Raw genomic sequence first — 24,423 nt, forward strand, 5'->3', positions numbered from 1 at the left:
AAGTCCGCTGGATTTTCACATCCAACACTTCATGCAACCGCCTCATGTAAGCGTGAAATTAATGGCTAATAAATGAACCAAGGTTATGTATACACATTATGTGGAATTGTCAAAACTACATTGAAATTCATTTGTATCGTTTATTCTGTTATTTGAAGGCCCCGAACACAGTTCAAGTTTTAACTGGGGCTTGTTTACAGTTAAATTTGAGGACAACACATTTTCCGTAAACAAGCAATCAAATATTAATTACTTCTGACTTCAACTTATCGTCGGATGATGTCGCGTTTTTACTACGCTTTTTCCTTGATCATTGTTACGCTATTAGGTTAGTATTTTTCAGAAAACAAATAACATTTCATCAATTTTAGTTTTTCCAGAAAAGGAACCTCACATGCAATCTAAATTTGCGATCGACTCAGCTGATCAAATGAGTTCCCGATCAAATTTATTCGATATAATCCTTACTCAAAAATTAAGCAGAAATCAGTTAAGCTTGGAAGCATGGCGAACATTTTGGCTTTAATGTTTTCTAAGCGTAAAAAGCGTCAAAAAAGAAAAGCAGCTGTTCCTGACTGAGCTATGAACGAAATTGGACGTCATCAAGAGCTATTGTTTTGATTTTCTTCCACTACTAGTCTGAATAGCTATACAAAATTTGACCTCATAGTAAAAAGGATAAAATGCAACAGAACAAAGATCAACGATGACTGCCTTTTTGATTCTGATTCGAATTATAATATATAATTCAATTCTTTAAAAGCATTATAAATAAGTTAAATGACATCTCAAGTCAGCGATCATACAACTTTCTTTGATTTCATACTAGGCTATATATGGTTCTTAGTAATCGCACGAGGTCATATATGATTCTTAGCAATCATGCTATGTCATTTATGATTTGTATGAATTCTTAGTCGTAATACAAGGGTCATATATCGCCCAAATCATACAAGAATCATACCAAAAACTAAAAGACAAAAACTGTATAACTATTTTTCGGTAGAAATTGAACAATTTCTTGGAAATTATGAAAAGTCTTATGTGGTCATAAAATATTGACAGATGCCATAAATTTACGTACAGTGTAGACAAAGGGTATTTAACTTTATTATAACTATGTGCAGTTCACGGGGGACTATTTGAATGACCTAAAACAATAACTTTGGATTTGATAAGTATTTGAAAAATGATTTAAATTGGATGCAATTTTTTTTTCGCATTTTTCTAATGAATGAGCATTTATAGGTATAAACAGGCTTCAGGAAGTATGAAAACTTTAGCTATACGGATAGACTTGCTCCTTCATTTTGCAACCAATTTTGCAATAGGTATTGCACTGTGGAATCTTTTGACGGATCACAAAGTGATGTCGGGGAATCAGTTCAGTGATGCCATATCGTTGTTAAAAATGGTAAAAAAAATTAAGATATAAATATCTATGGTTGTTGGCATTCATACTACGGTCATATCAGATTTCTTGGTAGTCGTTCAAAAAAAAATCAAATTTGAACATTATGAAATCATAAATGATCCTTGTCTGAAATCAAAGAAACTGCCACCACGGGATGCATATTTTTTCAGGTCAAAAGTTCCTTCAAAACATCCGGATAAAGTTATCGTCAATTTACAAGAATGCCTGAAAAAAGATAAACGAGCCAACAAATCTCAAATTAAAAGGTTATTGAAAATTATGAGAAGCAGTAAATTGATTATACGAAAGGGCTACTAAAAATGATGAAAATAGCAGTAATTGTTTTTCAAAATTAGTTTGAATTAGAGGCAACCAGGTTTCCAAATACTGAGTTTGTCCAATATTACTAATAGCGTAAAAGTTTTTTTCAATTTATTTCTGCAGCCAAGTGTTGCCCATTATCATCAATCGAGGATCATAGAAAATGCGGTACAGATGCAGTTTTTTCAACTAAAAGGCCTGCTGCTTCAATTCGTGCACGAATAAAAAGAAAACGCAACAAAAGCTGTCCCTTATTCCGTATTCTTGCAAGAACAAAAAGAAGACCAGAAAGGAAGACCAGAAGTCTTTTCTTAAAGACTTCAAAACCACTCCCAAATGAAATTGAGTTAGAAAAGATAATGTTTTAGCTAAACTAAAAATAGTGCAGTTCAAGGAATCATAACAATAAAATCTATATAGAAGATAATCTCGTAAAATTAATGATAGTTGTAGAAAATACACTCTTTTCATTTTAATTTAATTTGAACAAACAAAGATATCCGATTCATGGATACTGTCTGATTTACCTGGAATCCTGAAGATCTCATTAAAGCTCGAATTGTTTACCTCTATTGCAATAATATTCCTAAAAAGCTTTCTAATGACTGAGTTTTTATAGGTACAATCTGGCTTCAGGGAGTATGAAAACTTTAGCTTTATGGATAGACTTGCTGTCTCATTTTGCACCCAATTTTGTTATAGGTATTGCACTGTGGGGTCTTTTTGGTGGATTACAAAGTGGGGTCAGGGAATCTAAGATGAAAGATAACGTTACCTCTATGGCAATAATCTTGCTAAAAAACTTATACTTGTATTCCCTTCTGAATTTTTTAGAAGAATGATATTTATTGTTTCCTGGCAAAAAAACCTCTTTTAAAATGAGCGCTGTTATTTCTTTGTAGTTATTTACCGACAGTAACGTTGATCATTTGAAAAATTATTAAAGAAAAGCAATTATATGTTCTGACCTATACCTGAATCAGATGAGTAAGTATGATAAATAAATTCGTTTTCAATCGGTTCAATTGGTTATCAATTTTCGTAAAATTGGCCAATTTTTCCTTAAAAACCTCACCACCAATAATGCTATGAAAAGACTGTCCTTAAATTGTGCAAAATGCTATTATTTTGAAACTCAATTATATCACTCTCCAACAGGTTTTAGATTAGTTTTTTTGTAATTTAAGGAATGCATTGTTTAGTGTTCGGATTCTTTCAAGGATTCTTTTTTTCTTACTTCTTGTAAGTTAACATATAGACGCTCCTTTACTCTTTTTTCACCTGATAGTGATTTTTGTCAATTCTGACGAATCGTTCATTTACTTGATTTTTTTATCCTGTGTAAGCACTCGCTCTAATAGCTTTGATAGTTCCTGAAGATGTAATAAAAAAATAGGTGTTATTTTCCTTTGATTTATTGAGATTCTAACCTCTTCACTTTTTCTTTTCCAAAAGATCATTCTGAAGTTGCATTTTGCTGTCTTCTTATTAACTCAATCATTGTTTTCGTTACTAGGCCGTAGATCAACCCGCCATATTTTACGAGCGGTTGTACGTACTGACTAAAAGTTTTGGACAAATTTTTTAAGTTGAGATATATGGTTAACCAGACAAATTAACCTAATATATATTTTTTATATTTGGTTTGCAATCTAACCAAACCCCCAAGTATTTTGAACATTTTGAGCTCCTTAAAATTTAGTTTTCAAAGTAGATGGCACTCTCACTGTCCCTCTTGTCATATTCATACTCAAATCATTCCCGGGTCGAGAAAAAAAAATGCAAAAATATGTAAGATAAGCGGTGAAAAGTTAGTTTTTTCACCGCAAATTTCGTACATAATTTTGCGGTGAAATGCGGTGAATGCGGTGAAATTATGTAAGTTCACCGCTAGACTAAGCGGTGATCTTACAAAAATTCACCACAATTCACCGCTAAAATATGTAATTTCACCGCCCTTAGAAGGGTCCGAACCTCTCACCACCTGCATGTCATCCACTTCTTCTTCCACCACTGCGCCATTTCTCACTAACTTCAATTATTTTTTATTGAATATAAATCGAATTCACTCTACTTTCTGCAAAACATGCGCGGTGAATTTTTGTAAGATTTGCAATTTTTAGCGGTGAAATTACATATTTTAGCGGTGAAATGTGGTGAATTTTTGTAAGATCACCGCTTACTCTAGTGGTGAAATTACATAAATTCACCGCTTAGAAAAAAGTGTCAAAAAGATGTAAGATTAAGGGGTAGTTCTAGTGGGAAGGCAAATCTAACAATTCTTACCACACTCACCATTAATTTCACCGCATTCTTTGCTGATCTCGAACATCTTTAACAATTTTTTCTAAGTGGTGAATTTATGTAAGTTCACCACTAAGTTGAGCGGTGAATTTATGTAATTTCACCGCATTCACCGCCTATCTTGTATAATTTGGACATATTTTTTCGAAGCGATGAATTTATGTAATTTCACCGCTAAATTCAGCGGTGAAATTATGTAATTTCAGCGCTACCAGTCGATAAAGTTTTTTTTTCATTCACCTTCTGATTTTACCGCATTCACCTTCTGATTTATGTAATTTCACCGCATTCACCGCTTATCTTACAAAAATTTCCGCATTAACCGCTTATCTTACATAATTTTGCGTTGAATGGCGGTGACACCTCGGCCCGGGTTTCCTTGAACTTCATAATATTCCAATATCCATAGTAAGATTTGAGGATCCACCGTATCAAAAGACTTTTCCAAGGTTTAGTAATAATGTTAGTGCTCTACAATAACAGACTTCTTTTTGTACCAGTTTGGTGCACCGGTATCACCCTAACCGTTTTCAAACCATTCAAAAAAAGTTTTTGAGGCCACGGTTAAGAAATGAAGTTAGAGCGTCACAAACGACAGGACTGAAAATTTTCAACGTTTATTAGAGAAGCCCACTTTGCCACAGGAAGTTTCGTTTTTCACACTTTTAGTTATATTTTACATTTCAGAAGAATTTATTTCAATAGACGATTGAGTTGAACTTTGCTTCAATATTAGATACACAAACTGAAGATCGTATTTTTTTGACAGTCTTAGTACTATTAAAGCACAAAAATTGTTCACTTCCTCTACTTCGTTTGTTACATCTTGATTTCCCGTGAGATCTTTTTTTTTCATTATTGTCTTTTTCTTAATTTCATTAAGAATTTTGGTTGATCTTTTATTTGCGTTCATCAAAAATTTATTTGTAAAAACCTGCTTCAGTGTTCTTTTACTATAAAATTTGAATAATTTCCTCTCTAGTTGAAAAACTTTTAAACGTCTGAAATTTTTTCTTCAATTTTTTTCCAAAAATTAGTTTTTGCGTTTTTAGTTCAAAGATTTAGCATGTTTTGTAATTTTTCCTGTATTAATATTTTTTTGAGGTGAAAAAAAACACAAAAATTGGTCAGTTGGTCAATTGGTGAAGTGGTTCTGAATTGATTCAAACGCCTCTTTAAGTAGCCGCTATTTCTTCTGCTGCCCATCTGATTTCTCAACCGCCGCAAAAGTGTCCTAAGTTTTTTTCTTTCACACTTTTAGAAAGACTATACTTGTAAATTACATTTTAGTATACACTGATTGCCGTTTTTGACTCTTGGTTTGTCTGAGATTTGTCAAAATTCAATGAAAGTCATCTGTGATGCATGTGGACTTTCTTTTCGAATACTGCATATTAAGTCGTTCAGTAGTGTAAAATCCAAAGCACTAATCTGAGCAATTAGTGTCTCTTCATTTTTTGATTTTTTTGCTGCATTTTTACTAAAATCATTACAAAAAATGTAATCTGTGTTTGTTTTTCTAACAAAAATTGAATGACTCATTAATGCATCAAAAAACTTTTCTATTTTAGGTGCTCTGATTTTAGGTGCTCTGTTCAGAACTGCTAATAATCGGCTTTTTCAGTGAGGACGCTAGCAATGAAAATCTGTAAAAATTTTACTAGCAGTGACAATCTGATGTTTCAATTTTAATTAATTTCCCCTTTAAGAGAATAAAGCCTATCCTTCTCCTTTTATTTCATATCCCCAATTACACATAATAGTTTTTTCGTTTTTAATATTTTAGCGAAAGTTACCTAGGTTACACTATAATTTCAAAAATATTTTAATCGGAGCCAATAGACATAGTTGATATGGTAGTGTTTCTGTGAAAACTCATAGTCCAGCAAAATTTTTCTGCATTGCAAAGTATTCTGCACGAAAAGAAAATTTTGATTTGTAAGGATTTATCTCTTTGCCAGAAATTGGGACCTCAATGTTATACTGTTAGAATTTTTTAAAAAAAATATGACAGTCATTAAATTTTTTTTCTCATTTTTTGCTGTTTAGGACAAAACCTAATGAAACTATCTCGAATTCTTCAAACATTTTTTTCCATCTTTAACTCAGAAATTCTAATTTAAATTCTTTCTAATTTCTGACATAATTATTCAATTAATCATATTAAGAGAAATGAAGTTGTCAATACCCGTAACAAGCATCATAACGTCAACAAGCAAGAATTCATAACAGGAGTTTTCAGCCCTAAAAAAACCACTGAAGTTTTTGTGTATTGGTTTACATTTATTTTTAACATTTTCTTAAAAATGGATAAATTTTTTTCAGGAAATCTGTTTTTTTTTTATATGAGGGGCCCGTTAGTGTTCTTTGGTATTAGTTCAAACCTGTAATATTTTTAGAAAACTTTGTTTTTTCGTCAAAAGATTTGTGAAAGGGTTTATCATTTTCTCTTCATCACTTATAACAAAGCAAATCTGCACTTAAAGTGTTAGCACTATCCTTAGCACTCAATTGTTCATCATTGAACTAGTTTACTTTAACAACTGGATCAATAAGGTTACCAATAAATATATTAAGTATCAACATCTTAATTTATCAATATCTTAAGTATTGCGATCAGCTTTTTCTTTTCACCCGTTTGATCAGAGGGTTCCTTGTATGAAACTGATACTGAACATTTCCAATTGGTAATTACATAATTTTTCTGTTCACTTGATTCACGTACGCGAAGTTACCACTCCATATTTTTCTGGGACTTTTTTCTCGGATTAGGTTTCACCATTTTGAAGGTTTTAAGAGCCGCATTTGTTGCCAAAAATTTACATGTTTAACAACTACATTAGACTTGGTGTTATACAATACAAAAATCCTCACAAAAATTTGGACATTTTTGAATTTGTAACGGCTGCTCTCCCGATTGATATTAACGAGGGAAGTTTAACACCGCCCAATTCGTTTCAGCGGTTCAAAATATGTTCGGATACTTTTTTTGCGGTTTGCTTTTGAAACTGTGTATCCCCTATATTCCTACCGTTGCATTACAATTTCAGTTTTTGACTAAAGGATAACCTTAGTTTTTTTGATATCAATACGGATTTGGATTGCTGCAAATCACACAATAAGGGATCTCTTTATGTATATCAGTTCAGTCTGATACGTGGAAACATATCGAAGACAAAGATATAAATCTATGGCCTGTTTATGCAAAAATACATATACTTTTAAATGATATAGGTTCTGCTTTTCTACTCCCGAGTTGAAAAACAGAAGCTGAGGTTCACAACAGTTGAACTGCAGCTCCCAAAACTCGTAGACACAAGACAGGTTAACAAATAATATACTGCTCAAGAGTAAACTTCAATACAGCTTACATCAAGAGTTTACTGCTCAAGAATGTTTTAAACTCAAGAAAAAGTAACACGTTATTCACTGCTCAAGTCAGACTGTTTTTGCAATATGTTTGCTGAGTTATATGAAAAAAGCCACTTGCTAAGGATAACACTGTTGAGTTGCCTTTGTTTTTCTCTCTTTTTCATTATATCACATGACTATGACTGTACTAGACTAGAATCTGCAACTAAAAGTGGGGACTATTAAGGTGACTAAAGAAAAATAATTTTTTATTCTGATGCAATTTACTACGCATGCTGTAAAAGCTCAGCTTCAACATCTCCGGCCCTGTTTTTTCCGTATAACATCTTGGTCAATTGGTAGTACAAAAATTAGCTTCTCAGCAGGCCTCCAGTAGACTCTCCCTTTTGTTAGAGTAATTGCTGATCGCATTTCTGCATCAGAACTGGCAATTGTTTCAGTAGTTCGACCAAATTTGTAATACGTTTATTTGTGGCTATCTTCGACTGACCAAACGGGATCACCTTGGTGCAGATTTTGTTCAGATTTGGATTTCCATTCGTTTCGATTGTTCAAACTTGGCAGATACTGCTTTCGGAATGTGTCCCCGATGAGATTCGAGTAAGCTTGTAATGTCGAAAGAGTTTTCGCTAATCAGCAAACTCCTCTCCGCATGGTAAATAGGGTAAACAAAAGTTCTGGTGGCCAAGCAAGAAGTGATTGGGGTCATTATTTCCAAGTTATTAATGTCAGAACTGACTGGTGTCAATGGTCCTGCATTCAATGTCTGCTCAACAAGACGTAGTTGAGAGAACATCATCCGTAACTCGTTGGTTTCCATAAAATGAATACATTGCTTGCTTTCTTGCAACCTCTGACTAGTTGCTCCCACAATCTTCTGAAGTGAGTTGCCGCAGGTGGATTGAACTTCCATCTGATACCTTGTTGAACTGAATGCTCTCCAATTTTTCATTTTTCCGTGCTGCGACATATTCTTTGAGCTCTCGGTCTGCTCAAACGAAGTTTGTCCCGTTATCAGTGATCATTTTTACCGGTTTGCTTCTTCGAGCTATGAACCGAATAATTGCATTCAGACAACTGTCGTTGTCCAGCTATGGGACTGTCTCTAAATGCACGACTCGTACTCTTAGACATGGTAACAAAAACACCACCGCATTTTATTTCTGCGCCATATTTATACTACAGAAGGGCCAAAGTAGGTTAATCCAACATTTGCAAAAGTTGTCGATACAACTAATTTTTTTTGGTACCTTTGCCGTCACTGGAGCTATTGTTTGCGCTATGCCTCTTCGGCACGTTATCATTTAATCTTTGTTGAACTCAAGGTTTTTAGCACGCCAATAATTCAGAATCATTGCTGAACTATGTTTCTGACGTGGTCTGATCCTTCTTGCTGACTGTTCTTGTGCTCTTTAAGCAAGAATAATTCGACAACGTGATGTTTCCAATAAAACAATATTGACTGTTTTGCATTGAAGTCCAATTAATTTATTCCTATTCTGCCTCTAGCACGAAAAAAAGGCCCATTTTTGTCAGTATCTGATGGAAACTACAGAAAGTTCTTGCTTTTTGAAATTTCCCTTTCAGCATGGAGAGATTTTATCTCTTCAACAAACTGTTTTTACTGCATTGACTTGAAAATGGTTGCCATGACGTTTTCTTTTTTTCTCATTACCAAATACAATTACATTTGTTGCCGATGTCGTTTTGCGCAAAGCTTGACAATGCAATTGTATCTACCAGTAGGTTGAAATTGTATCGTTCCCATTGAGCGTGTTGAGTTCATCAACATTGATAGGTCTTTTCCCGATGTCAGCTGGGTTGTTGATACCACTCACATGATTCCACTGTGGAACATCAGTTATATCCAAAATCTGAGTTACGCGGTTGGCTAAAATTACTTTTTGTTTGCGATGAAAGCTGTGTATTTATTGCAGAACAGTGCTAGAGTCTGTCCAAAAATTGCAACTTTGAATCTTTGATAGGTGTTCCTTAACTACATGTTCCTTCAGTCTCACTGTCATGAGTGCTGCTTGTAGCCCCAAACGTGGTGCCGAAAGGTTTCGCATCGGTGGTACTCTGCACTTTCCGACTACAAATGCGAAGTCTCTCGAGTAGTCTTTGGTTTGCGAACGTAGATATGCCATCACAGAAATTGTTACGTCCCATGCGTCAGCAAACACTTGAAGCTCCAATTGGTTATGGGCTGTGCTGAAGTATCTTCTACTGGTGCTGGTTTCTGTAAACTCAGGAAGCCGATCCCTCCATTTCAGAAACTCGGCTTTTTGACTGTGTTCCACTAAGGTGTCGCAACGTCGCCTATTTTTGGTCCGACTCCTCTTCACGAGTCATCTCGTTCAAATACTGAATGGTACAAACAGTCCAGGAGGACTAGACTTTGAAAAAACTAGAGACAAGATCTTCCGTTGAGTGATTTGTTCCTCAGCGTCTTTGCTAGTACCTCTGCAAAATTGTAGACTATCTTCAGCAACAGTCCATTGAAGTCAAAGAACGGGCAAACCCCTCCTACTAGGTTCTACTTCATTTTGCTTTGTGTTGTTGATTGATCTTAGGAAATTCTTGGGTCATTCAACTGCAGTTGGTGAAACACTTTTTCAGCTCGATTTTATGCTTCGACAGAAAAGGTTGTAGTTGCTTAAAAACTTAGATTGCTTTTTCATGAGTGTCAACTGACTTGATGAAATCGTTCATGAAGAAGTTTTTTTGGATTGCCCTTGCTGCAATAGGATACTCGTCCTCGTTGTCGAACGCCAATTACTTCAGAGTGTATTTTGCACATTTTAGTGAACTTTAAGAACAATATGAAGTTGATACTTTTAATTTTGCACAGGTTTGTTCATTGTTGGTCGCCAAAAAGAATTTCAGGCAATTTTATCTCATTCAGGAACTTGCATATGCAAAAACATTGATTCAATTTGTCGGTTACGTCTATTGGGTCTGCTCGAAGTCTAAATATTGTTCCGATCAATTCATGTAGTAGAAAGGGTATGGCTAACAACATGTCATTGAGGCATACATTTCTGTTTTTTGCTGAAGCGTTGCAAACACGGCTGACATTACCAGGCTTGTTCGGTTTCACTATTGGATGGTGTGACAAATGTCATATCTTTCTCAAAGTGCCTTTGAATTCCGGTTTACCGAGGATCTTCACGAATCCCTTTTTATCATCTGTATCAATTGACTGTTGATACAGTTCTTTCAATTCTGGCTCTCGTAGGAAACTTCGTTCCGTTGAAAAGAGCTGATCTGGCTCTGAAACGTAGTTTTTCGGAAGATTGGTTTCCGGCTCACCCCAGAGCATAGCAAAATCGTAGCGCTCAACCGTAAACTTTTCCGTGCTCCCTAAAAAGTACACTGCTGACTGTTCTTTCTTTGATTGACTTATATCATTGATTTTCGAAGCATAGTTCTCATTTTCCCAACAGGATTGAATGTTTTCCGCCATTTTGACGTCTTCTTGGATTGCGGAAGGACAAACATTTTGTCCTCTCTTACCCTTCATCGATCTACTGGACTACCCATCTTAATTCAGTCAGGACAGCGACAGGTGCACTTCGTGTTCCATTGTTGTAGTCTAGCGCATTTTGTAGTTCATAGGCATCTTCACCAAGAGTTTTGCCAAATTACATCAAATTGAAACTTCTATTTGGAAGTACACTCAAGTTGCTAAACTTTGTTTCAGATTGTTTTAGGCGTATTTTTTTTCCCAATAAAATGAACGGATGTACAAACGCCACAAATGTGTGCACCTTTGGATACAGTTCCATTCTCCTTAGAGGAATTTTTCAGTCTTCAGATTCTTCATTCCGCGAATACAAGCTTTATTTAGATTAAAATCTATGTCTTTGGCTTTCAAATTCTGTTGAATAATCTGATCGATGAATGATATCGTTGAACCAATATCAAGGAACCAATGCGTGTTTAGTTGGTGGTGTCGGCTCTGGATTGAGAAGGGAACCATCTGAAGAGAGCTTGTAACTTCGTTTCTTTGACTTGTTTCTGCAGCTTTTATGTTGACTGCTTGATTACCCTCTTCTGTTTAGTTTTTTGAGTGTAGCAATCGATTGTGTTATTTGTTACATTTATTCACGACGCACGCGTCGACTTTATATTCTTTGATCGCATGTTTCTTTCCCAGACATCCATATTATAAGCGTTGCTTCCTCACTGGCATACATCGATTGTTAGTTTTCATGTTCTGGAAAAATGGACAGTTCCAAATACGATAAAATTCATTGGCAAGCGGACATTGGTCGCTTTGTGTTGAGTTCGTTTTTTGTACGCAAGAACTCACACTGAAATTTGATGTCCGTGATAATCGTTTTTCATTTTTTGTATTGCGTTGGTTTTCTTTACGTCCACCTCTAAATACTCAGAACACTTCTTGCGCGAATGCTTTTCTTGATAATTTTCTATTCAAACAATATTAGATCAGGCTAGTGCTCGTACTTGTCATCAACAGAGAACCACCATTTTTCTTTGAGTATGTGTAGTAGCTTATTAACGGCCTTATTTTGCCGTTGCTTTTGATTGCAGATCACTGATTGGTTTGTACTCTTCGAGCACGATCCCAAAGGTAGAGACAATAGAAAACTGAATCAGGCATGCTAAGTCATGAGCCTTCACTTAATTTGCCTTTCGTAGGCTTTCAAGCTGCGCACCTTTATTTACATGCGGTCTTCCAATTTTTTTTCTTGATTGCTTCAGGCAGCTCTGTATAACTGTCCTCAATGTCCCTTTCCAGAGACTGCTGATTTTGCTTTGCCTGTTAATAGCGCCCTCAATTGGCTCTTTTTCTCTAATTCGGAAATCGTGCGTTTCTCTACTGCTCCGATAAATATGCTTGACCATTTGGGCCACTTCAGAGGGTTTCCGTCATAGCTGTTCAACTTAAATTTTAGCAAACTGCTACTGCTTGAATATCCCATTTTTGTCCTTATAACCGTTTTGTTGAAAAGATCACTGTCTACAACACTTGATGGACAATCCCGAGAAGTTAGATACCCTGAATAATGCCTATATTCAATCCGCTCAGGGCTGATATCAAAGTGGGTTTTTGGTCAACTTGGTGTTTGTTTTTCTTTAATCGTATTGGCCCACTTCGAGACATCATTTTTTAGAATCACATTGAAAAGCGCCTTCGTTGACTGAGAACGTACTTCAACTTTCTAAGATTTATCAGGGGCCTTCGTTGACTGAGAACGCACTTCACTTTTCTAAGACTTATCAGGAGCCTTCGTTGACTGAGAACGTACTTCAACTTTCTCCAATGTTGTGAATCTCAATTCTCGCTCTAGCTTTCGCTCTCTTTGCTGAAGCTGATGCTGCATCTCCAATTATTTCATCTGCTTTTCCAGCTCAAACTTCTTTCCTTCAGTTTGTGTTCTTTCGAATTGCAATTTTGTTTTGAATTCGTTTCCAAAATCCTCAATTTTTCTTCAATTTTTCGTTCTGCTGAGGATGCTTCCAAATCGTTCTTTTTATCTTGATTGATTTCTGATCCGTTTTGAATGACAATTTTAAGTGTCGCGTGACTTTTGTTGTCATTTCTTTCGGAGAGACAACGACATTGATCTGTCGACAATGAATCAGTTTTTACCGGTTCTGCTTCAGGCGCGATAACAAATGAATAACTTTGCTAATTTGACATACGTTTCCGTCCGTGAATATATGGTAACCGATGATTTTTCAAGCCGTTAAAGAACCTTTGTTCTTCTAATTTTTGATTGCAAAAAATCACTTCGTTTTTCACAAATTTGTTTAAGACAGTTTTCGATTGCTCGTTTCTGTTCCTGAGTTGTTTTGAGTTTGCTGGGCCGATCCCCGTTTTGTATTATATCGTACCTTTCTCAAATTTTTGCTCGAAACTGGTCTAAGCAGTGCTGAATCTGCTGCTTTCCCCGTTTGCTGCGACTCCGTGATCGTGTCACTTTGATGCGTAAATTAGGCAACAGCTTGATTCTTTACTGATAACTTCTTCAGTCGAGAAGATAATTTTGTGGATCACTCAATAAAATGGACAGCAGCTTGTCATTTACTGCAGTCGCTGGACCAAATGCATCGGCTGCTCTCCTAATCGATTGTTTAGAGGAAAATTTTACACCGCCCAAATCGTTTCAGCGCTTCAAAATCTGTCCCAATGTTTTGTTTTTGCGCTACGCTTCTATAACTGTATATCCGCCATGCTCTCACAGTTGTATTACAATTTCAGTTTCTGACTATTAGCTGATCTTAGTTTTTCGATTTAAAATTGGACTGGCTTTGCTACAGATTACACAAAACGGGATCTCTATATGTATACCAGTTCAATCCAATATTTGAAACAAATCGAAGACAACGACATATGTCTAGACCTGTTTATGTAAAAAATGTAGACTTTAACTGATGTAGGTTTTTATTTTGCACTCAAGAGTTGAAATACCAGAAGCTGGGGTTCTTAACAGTTGCATTGCAGCTCCAATAATTTGTAGACACAGGACAAAGTAGCAAATAAAATAATGCTCAAGAATAACTTTCAATGCAGGACACAGTAACAATTTACTGCTCAAGAAAAATGAAAACGCAAGACACAGTAACCCGTTATTTACTGCTCAAATCAATTTATTTTTGCAATTTTTTGCTGAGCTATATGAAAAAAGCCGTTAGCTAAGGCTATTACTTTTGAGTCTCTTGTGTTGCTTTTTTTATTTGCCCCTTTTTCCTTTTATCAATTGACCATGACTGTGCTTGTAAATGTAACTAATAGTGGGACTATTACGATGACTGATGAACAACTAATAAAAAAGAGTCTTCCACCTCAGTTTTGGATGCTGACGCATTTTACTACGCATGCTGTGAAATCTCCGCTTGAACAGAAGAATTTCAACTTGTCTCGAGAGTACTTGGTTCGGAGTTTTCCCCTCTCAGTTCCCTTCTAATAGGTTCGTTTTTGTTAGTCATAAAAGATGAAAAAAGTTCAGTTTTTGTAGAACTGTTTGTAGGGATAAAGCCAACGCATTCAGTTTATAATGAACTTTTAAAAGCTTAAACAGAACGTATAAAGATAACCCATTCAGATAAAAAATCAACAGGGTTAAGGCCTTGAGATTCGGCAGCGGTAAAAACTTCTAAGTGAACAACTGCATTCTAGCGTTCATTTTTGAACAAACAAATTAAAAATAGACGGGAAAGCTACCCCTATTTCCGCTTCTCATTCTTTTGTTCTCCTCTGTACTGATATCTGTGGAATTAACTGCGTTAACCGTTATTCGTGAGAAGAAAATTCCACCAAATTCCATTTTTTCACACAGAAAAAATCTCTGCTACCTTCTCTTCTTCCTGTTGAAAACGATAAAAGCTTGAATTTTTTTTAACAAATATACCTTTTGCGCCTAACTTCTCATATGAACATTGAGAAAATCCCTATATTTATCACAATAAGCGAAACTTGCCCTAGATTTGAGCCGGATTTTATCAAAAGAAATGATAAGTCCGATTATTGACTTAGAAATGTTGACATAGTCGAAGACACTAATGCAGTCAATGTCTATTTTTCTCCATTGTGAAACCCAAGTCTTACTGTTTTCAATACAGTTTTCCCTGTCTTTCTTAATTTTTCACCAATAAGATTTTATTTAAGTTTCCGAGAAAAATCTGGATAAAAATTGCACGCAAGTTTTCCACTGGGGAAAACGAGAGGAACTGTTATTAGAGGTAAGTTTACCGCAACGAAATGTGGGATAAGTATGATTTCTTCTAAGATTTCCGGTGGGATTTAACGGAAACGAAGCACAAGGAGAAGTTTGTTACTTCATTGTCGAGTTTCATTCGAGGACCTCATTTAACTTCGAGTTAAATTACCGGAGACTTTAAATTTCCCATTTGAGGAAGTTAGTTTTCGTTTGAGCTAAATTCGCGGACAAAATTTTTATTTGAGCCAAATTCTTTTCACATGCAATATCTGTAGAGCACGGTCTTTTTTCATATCTATTAACGGACGAGGACGTTCTTTTCATATGTCGGAGCTCCAGACATGCGTGGCAGTTTTTCTAATAGGACTGCACTCAAAGGCTTCCTCTGACTTGCCAAGACACCAATAGGAACTGGCGAGGTGTTCGAGAATTGGTATCGACAAGGGAATCAGAATGGTCCAATTATTATGCCATAACTCTAATTCAACAAAAATTGAATCAAATAAACAGTTTTTCTCTGCAGTAGGGTACATAATGGGGGCCTCTGCACTTTAAAAAGTGCATTAATAGATCACGTGGTCATTTGTGTAACAACCCATTTTAGTGATTCAGACTACGAGTGCAAATCCACCCTCGAACAGTTCCCTGAGAGCAAGACAGTCCCTGGATTTCATTCTGCCAGATCCACTTTCCTCTCTCGGTTCCAAATGTGGCAAGTTCAGGTATTCAAGTCTATAGTTTATGCATAAATTCAGTATCGAAGGTCTAATTGGATTTCAATGCAATTTTGTATTGTTTGATTTCAGGAAATATACCCTGTGGCAAATTACCCCATCTGATTCTAAATTTTAATAGGTTCGAAATAGCCTTGGTAAGCAACATGCTTAATCTTGGATAATCTTGCAAAGATCTTGCCATGTTACATGTTAAGATATCAATATATGTGCGGCCTTGCAAGTTCTTTGCATGATTGTCAAGAAACAAGCTCTCAGTAATTTTTCTAAGAAAGATTAACCATGAGATGGCAAGACAATCAAGCATATAAACTTCAATACCGCTCAAAGACAAGGCATAACAAAAAAATCTTAAGAATTAGTAAGAAGAAAAAGATTTATCAAGGATTATCAAGAATTATTAATAATGTCGGAAAATACTGCTCCCGTTAGTTTAATACCCAACAAATGAGCCACTTTATTGATATATAATAAGAATTTTCAAGTAGATGCTCGGTATGTACATAGTACACACTTTATGCAAGACCATCACAGTGAAGGCCCCCACTAAAGTCCCCGTAAAAAATCTTAAGAAAACTTGTAACATGTAACTTAACTTGTAACATAAAACAGCATTGAAAAAAAAAGAAATTGGACTTGTCAATGTCAATTAACTTTGAAATTCAGAAAGTCCCTCGAAAGGCATTGCCGAATGAGCTGACAATGCAGCTTTTTAAAAGTCAGGTTTTGTGGGGATATTTTTGAGGGAATTATTGTAGGAGAATTGAGTCCGAGCAAATAGCTTCTTTGGGTTTCTCTTCCTGTCAAAAAATCAATTGGATGTTTATCCTTTGGGTATTTTTTAAGAAACTTGTATCTTTTATCCCTCAGACGTTAATTTCATCAGACAATAAGCTATCACAAGAATCACCGCAAATGCTCTGAAAATTTCGTAGAGAAGGATTTCTTTTCAAGTCAGTTGCATGAAAAAGGGGATATATTCTGTTTGGGCTCAGTTCGGATCTAATATCTTGGTAAATTTAACTGCAACGTTCGCAGGTAAGCAGCATTGCACGTAACAAAATCTGCAAATTTACCAGCAAAAATTGATAAGTGAAACTATCCTAGAATAAAATACTTAATATATATAGCATCGCAAACACCAAACAACAAGTTTAAGATAATTTCTTTCGAACAGTACTTCTGTCTGAGTGGCTCCCATTACAAATCACAATCAGCAATTTGATCATTTTAAAACTTGAAACGACAAATGCACCAACTCTTCTGGTCTTACCCATTTTTAAACCACCCCCAACAAAATTATAGCCCCTTTTGCAATGCTTACCATAATGGGGGTTATACGTTATATGAGCACTAAGCTGGGGGGCTAAGAAAGACACAATTTTTGAAAGGAAGACTGTTTGCAATGAGGTTTTCTAAATTGATTGCCCTTTGTTGCGCCTAAATTGGTTAATGATATGATAACTTTTAGTCAGTACTTCTGTCTAATGGGATACTGGCAGGATTTGAAACAATCAAACAGAACTCCTCAGGTCAACGACAGAGAAGAGTTCCGACGGCTACTGGAACCTATGTATAAGACACTTAATTGGTTCTCGTTCAGGGATGGAGACGAAGGTAGGTGCTCCCAGAAATAGCCTGGCAGTGAAAAACGGGACAAAGTCCACAGAAAGAAAATATATTTGTCCAGTTTGAAATTAGGGTACGCGATAGGACTCCAGAGTTCAAAAAAACAGCTTGCAAACAAGTTAGATAAACAGACTTGGAGAATGGTCTGGAAACAGTCTGGACCACTGCCGCTCAATAGTGCGGAAAATGGTCTCAAAATTGGCTGTTCAGAGATTTCTTTGGTCTGAAGCGGTACCATCAGAGGTAATTTCGGTCAGAGGTAATCTCAACCTGGGGGAATACAGATAAATTCTACCCGCGTTGAGGAATTTCGTTTTTCACTTGTAAGAAACTGTCGTTTTTTCTTCGTTTTCCTTGGACTAAAACGATTAAAGCCCTTACGTGGTAATCGTCGTTTTCTTCGTTTTTCTCTTATAAGAATTGATAGTTTTTTCATCGATATTTTTCTGCAAGAAATGATCGTTTTTTCGTTGTTTTTTTCGTCATTTCTTAAAAGTGGATCATCGTTTTTTCGTCATTTTTAAAAACTGGATCACCATTTTCCCGTCGTTTTTTAGTAGTGGATCCTCGTTTTTTCATCGTCTTTTAAATGTGGATTGTCGCTTTTTCGTCGATTCTTAAAAATGTATTGTCGTTTTTTTGTCGTTTCGTAAAAAAAGATAGTCCATTTCTCGTCCTTTCTTAAAAGTGGATTGTCGTTTTTTAGTCGTTTCATAAAAGTGGATCGTCGTTTCTTAAAAGTGGATCGTCGTTCTCGTGTCGTTTCTCACAAATGGATCGTCTTTCTTTGTCGTTTCTTAAAAGTGGACTTAAAAGCTCATCGGGAAAAGAAATTGCAACATTTCTCGGTGTCCGGTAGGGTTTGATGCTAGACTGGTGAAATTGTCCTGATGTCCTCTGGAAAGTAGCATTCAAGAAGGTGAAAATCCTGTAAAGGTCATTTTCGATACAAGTCATAATGGCTCATTCCTATGAGTAGAATTGTTTGAAAGTGCAACTCGAGGCTTCACGTCTCTCCAAAACCTAATTATAAAGCGAGACCTTAATAAACAAGTACCGTGAGGGAAAGTTGAAAAGCACTCTGAAGGGAGAGTGAAAAGCTCGTGAAACTGTTGTGAAACAGAGGAACTGGAGTGAGCGTTACCATACTCAATGCCTTGATAATATGTTCTCGGCTACCGAGTAGTGGATCGTCGTTTTGCGTTTATTCTTAATAGTGGATTGTCCTTTTTTAGGTCGTTTCTTAAAAGTGGATCATCGTTTTTTCTTCCTTTCTCAAAAGTGGATTGTCGTTTTTTCGTTGTTTCTTAAAAGTCGATCGTCGTTTTTTGTCGTTTCTTAAATGTGAATCGTAGTTTATTCGTAGTCTTTTCACTTGTGGATCGTCGCTTTTTTGTCGTTTTTTAAAAGTGGAGTGTCGTTTTTTGTGGTTTCTCAAAAGTGGATGGTTGTTTTTTCGTCGTTTCTTAAAAATGCATCGTCCTCTTTCGTTTTCTTTCAAAAGTGGAGCGTCGGTTTTTCTTCATTTCTTACATGCGGTTCGTCATTCTTTCGACGTTACTTAAAAGAGGCTTGGCCTTTTTTTCGTGGTTTCTTAAAAGACGATTATCGTTTTTTTGTCGTTTCTTAAGAGTGGATCATCTTTTTTTCGACAGACACATAGCTAGGAAGGGTGATTTTTTGTGAGACCAACGCTGGAAAACAGTGATTTTTTTGTTAGATCAGCGCGAAAAATCGGGAAAAAATGTAAGATAAGTGGTGAAATATTGATTTTTTTCACCGCAATTTTTGCACATAAATTTGCTTTGAAATGTGCTGAATGCGGTGAAATTATGTAAATTCACCGCTACGGCAAGCGGTGGACTTATAAAAATTCACCACAGTTCACCGCTAAAGTATGTAATTCCACCGCCTAATATAGCGGTGAAATTACATACTTTAGAGGTGAATTGTTGCAAAATTTTGTAAATTCACCGCTTACTATTGCAGTGAACTTACATAATTTCACTGCATTCAGAGCATTTCAGCGCAAAATTATCTACGAAATTTGAGGTGAAGAAACACAACTTTTCACCGCTTACCTCGCATGTTTTTCCAATTTTCCTCGACTCAGGCAATATAAACGTATATTTATGTCTGGATCATCACTGATAACTTATTGCATCAAAACGTGTACGTCCCTTAGGGATTTTTGTCAACTATTAACAACCAAATGTGTTTTATTATGAGTTTGTTCATCGAAATTTATCCACGTAATTGTTGGAAGTATACATAAATCAGGGATAAATTCTGAGAAAAATCTTAGAGGAAGTCTCCTTGGAAGCATTGAAGATCAAGCTGCATTTGAATATATCCCCAGTTGGCTTAGCGTGAACAAACTTATAGGACGTCTTCGTTCGTACTCCTACACTATTCGAAGCAAAAGGTACTAAATGACTAAAATCAGCACGTAATTATTATCCACTTGCATACTAGACGGTTAATTGTGAAGTGAGCCAAAATTATGACAGCGAGGTTATCAAGAAATTCTCTAGAGATAATGAACAGTATTTCGGAGACATTGAAAAGCTATAGAGAATTGATATGATCGTTGCCTGTGCTTACATTTATTTTCTGCTGAGGTTTGAATAGCTGCAACTGTTTTAATAATTAAATTTTTAACGCCCAATAAATACTTAAAAAAGTGTCCTAACAGTCAGTCCGGGTCGAGGAAAAATCGGAAAAATATGTAAGAAGAGCGAAGAAAAGTTGTTTTTTTTCACCGCAAATTTTGTACAAAATTTTGCGGTACAAGGCGCTGAATGCGGTGAAATTATATAAGTTCAACGCTACAGTAAGCGGTGAACTCACAAAAATTCACGGCTAAAGTTTGTAATTTCACCGCTGTAAATCAGAAATTTTTTTCTAAGAGGTGAATTTTTGTAATTTTACCACAAAATTAAGCAGTGAACTTTTGTAATTTCACCTCAATCACTGCTTATCTTACATAATTTGGACACTTTTTCTCAAAGCGATTAATTCATATGATTTCACCGCTAAATTCAGCAGTGAAATTATGTAATTTCACCGTCACCAGGCGATAAAGGCTTTTCTCACCGCATTCACGGCCTGATTTATGTAAATTCGACTCATTAATCGCTTATCTTACGAAATTTTCCACATTCACCGCTTATCTTACATAATTTTGCGTTGAATGGCGGTGACACCTCGACCCGGAAGTTTCTCATTGGAGAATTAAGGTCTGGATCCTTTCATCTCCATTTTTGCTACTTGAAGGGTGGCAATAAAGAAGTGGTGCATGAACTTTGGTTAAATTTTAACATCAACTTAGTTGCATAACTACCCGCATTGAGAACATTTAGAAAACCAATTATCTAAAGATATTTTGCGACAAAAAAACTCTCCGGTAGAACTTAAAATAACCAAGATTTGTCCCTGTATTCTTTTTAATTGATGTGAGTCGATTTAGGTAATATCAAAATAACAGTTTTTAGTGATCAGAAAACGATTTTAAATGATTTTCCTGGACTCCATAAGCGCTCTTAAAGACTTTGTTTGACTAAACCTATTTGTCTTCTTGGAACAATATTAGACATTGAATTCAAGAATCAATTAATTGGTAAAAAATTTCATAAAGTTATAAATGTATGACGACTTAAAAAAATTTCATCAAAGTTTTAGGTTCCGAAGAGTTTAAAATCGTGGTTTCCTATTCCCCCATTTTGCTACTTATGTCGTAAAGTCACCAATTGTCGAATGCTTCCGTGGAAAACTTTGTTAGCAAAAACTTAAAGAAGTTAAGAAGGGATACTTTTGTAAAAAAGTCTCTTCAAAATTTTCAATGTTTAATTAATCAATAATGGATCAAAATGAAACATGAAATAATTTTGTGTGATCTGCACTTTTTATCGAGAAAGTATTCGGAAATGCAACAATTTGTCTTGAGGAAAAGAAGCTGAAAAATTCTGGATACTTTATTTGGTAGCAAGAATTTTTTTTAGAAATATAGCTATCTAGCCGTTTATGAAGAACAAGATTAGATATATTAGATAGATTAGACAGGTTAGCTGGATTAGATACGTAGATTAGATAGATAGATCAGAGAGATAGATTACATAGATAGACTAGATGGATTAGATTGTATTGATAGATTAGAGAAATTAGATAGTTTAGATAGATTGGTCGCCTGTTTTTTATACTTACATGCATATATACATACATAAATACATACATAAATGCCTACCTTCATACATACATACATACATACATACATACATACATAAATACATACATACATACATACTTACAAACGTCCATACATACACACATACATACAAACATACATACATTCGGATATACTTACATACATACATACATACATACATACATACATACATACATACATACATAAATACATACATACATACATACATACATACATACATACATACATACATACATACATACATACATACATACATACATACATACATACCTACATACATACATACATACATACATACATACATACATACATACATACATACATACATACATACATAGATACATACATACATACATACATACATACATACATACATACATACATACATACATACATACATACATACATACATACATACATACATACATACATACATACATACATACATACATACATACATACATACATACATACATACATACATACATACATACATACATACATACATACATACATACATACATACATACATACATACATACATACATACATACATACATACATACATACATACATACATACATACATACATACATACATACATACATACATACATACATACATACATACATACATACATACATACATACATACATACATACATACATACATACATACATACATACATACATACATACATACATACATACATGCATACATACATACATACATACATACATACAGACATACATACATACATACATACATACATACATACATACATACATACATACATACATACATACATACATACATACATACATACATGCATACATACATATATACATACATACATACATACATACATACATACATACATACATATATACATACATACATACATACATACATACATACATACATACATACATACATACATACATACATACATACATACATACATACATACATACATACATACATACATACATACATACATACATACATACATACATACATACATACATACATACATACATACATACCTATATACATACATACATACATACATACATAAATACATACATACATACATACATAAATACGTACTACATGCATACATACATGCACATATACATGCATTATGCATACGTTCATTAATGCAGGGAATATGCGACCACGGATAAACGTTCGTTATTTTTTTAAATTTTTTTTCAGAAGAACTGCCTTTAAACATGTGAAGTTTTTATTTTTTTAGATGAACCAATCAGAATACCGAAGTATTCGGCTTTCAATATTTTTATGGCACTCTGCTCTGCGCTCGTTTATAAGAAAATTCTTGATTGATTTTTGTGTAAATGTACAAACCTTATTGCGCGGTAAACTAGTTTAGAATGATTTATTAAGCGTAGATATATTTATCTTTTTCTCTAATGTGGGTAAAATTTGATTGCTCAATTGTGGAAGAAATTTTGTTCCAGAAATGCTCTCTAAATAAATTTAATTTAAAAGGATTTTCTTGGGTTTCAAGAAAAATGTTCAGTAACAAACGATTTTCTTTAGAAAAATTGGTGTAGTGTTAAGTTTAATCCAATTGATTGTTTTCTCAATGTTTGTTAATGAGGTTATGTAGCCGAGTAATCTCAACAAAAATTGCTGGACAAAAAAACCTCACGGCTTTAATCACAGCTTTAACACAGTTTGCTGTAATCACTGGCGCATTTTAACAGCGGGGCTCAAGCTCAGAGGTTAATAATATCCTGTTGATTATGAGGGAAATCATAGGATACTATAATAGGACTTGGTTTGTCAGGAAGCCAGCTTGATTGATATTTCGAATGAATTTATTGAGGAAGTAACATTACAGAACAGAACCGGGGCACAGAACGTTTTAAAAAAGTAAAAGTTTTTTTCAATATTTTTTTCATCTGTTTAGAGAAGAATTCACTATTTCTATCGAGAATGCATGATAGTCACCTTTAGTCACCTAGGATTAGATGTGAGGAATACATAGTAATCAATAATTTTTTCATCAAAAAGTATCGGAAGTTTGTATCAAAATTGGAGTCGAATTAATCGCGTGGAGAGCCAGAATGTGTTATTTCTTTGCATTTTTGTAGAAAAATTAATGTACAAACTATATTTCGTCCTATATTGGTTACACAAATGATCACTCATGATAGCAACAACGAGGGAAAAAATCCAATATAAACAAATGTTCTAAAATGTTTTGTCAACCTTGATGTCTTCTAAATTCTCGTCCAGATAGACCCAAAAATGACATTTTTTTTACAGCATTATATCTCTTGTAGGCAAATTTTTAAAAGACTAGTGGTTATTTCTTTAGCTGACAAACATTGATTTATGCCAATCCTTCCTGGTTCTCTGCTACCTTTTCTGAGGACATTTGTGAAATTTTCTTCTGATATGTTTCACTGTTTTGACGAAATGAATCAAATTATCTTTTCTTTATAGATTGACCCATTAATCAATCCACTATATATGAATTAATGGAGTTAATGCAGAAAGAGAAAACATTAAAGCAGAGATCATCACAATAAATTTTTTTGCTAATCCCCTTTACGTTTTTGTCAGTTGTTTTTGACGTACAATTGAGTTAAACCAATTCAGCAGAGGTCGTTTGGAATAAACTAAATAAGCTAATTTTTGTAAAATTCAACTGTGATTTCAAAAACTCTATTTTATTGTTAATAGTGTGGGACTTTTTTGCAA

General features: G+C 34.8%; 1 protein-coding gene across 1 annotated transcript in view; it reads left to right on the plus strand.

Annotated features, from left to right (window-relative positions):
* Window positions 1-221: 221 nt before the first annotated feature.
* LOC142349794 (uncharacterized) overlaps window positions 222-24,423 on the plus strand; it is a 54,972-nt gene continuing 30,770 nt past the window's right edge. Inside the window, exons 1-3 of the mRNA XM_075401566.1 lie at window positions 222-328; window positions 15,707-15,824; window positions 17,308-17,453. Of these exons, the coding sequence (XP_075257681.1) occupies window positions 277-328; window positions 15,707-15,824; window positions 17,308-17,453 (316 nt within the window). The 5' untranslated portion in view covers window positions 222-276. The remainder of the gene's footprint in view (window positions 329-15,706; window positions 15,825-17,307; window positions 17,454-24,423) is intronic.

The sequence above is a fragment of the Convolutriloba macropyga genome, chromosome 11, assembly GCF_964194025.1.
Source record: "Convolutriloba macropyga chromosome 11, txConMacr16.3, whole genome shotgun sequence".
Classification (NCBI taxonomy): Eukaryota; Metazoa; Xenacoelomorpha; order Acoela; family Convolutidae; genus Convolutriloba; species Convolutriloba macropyga.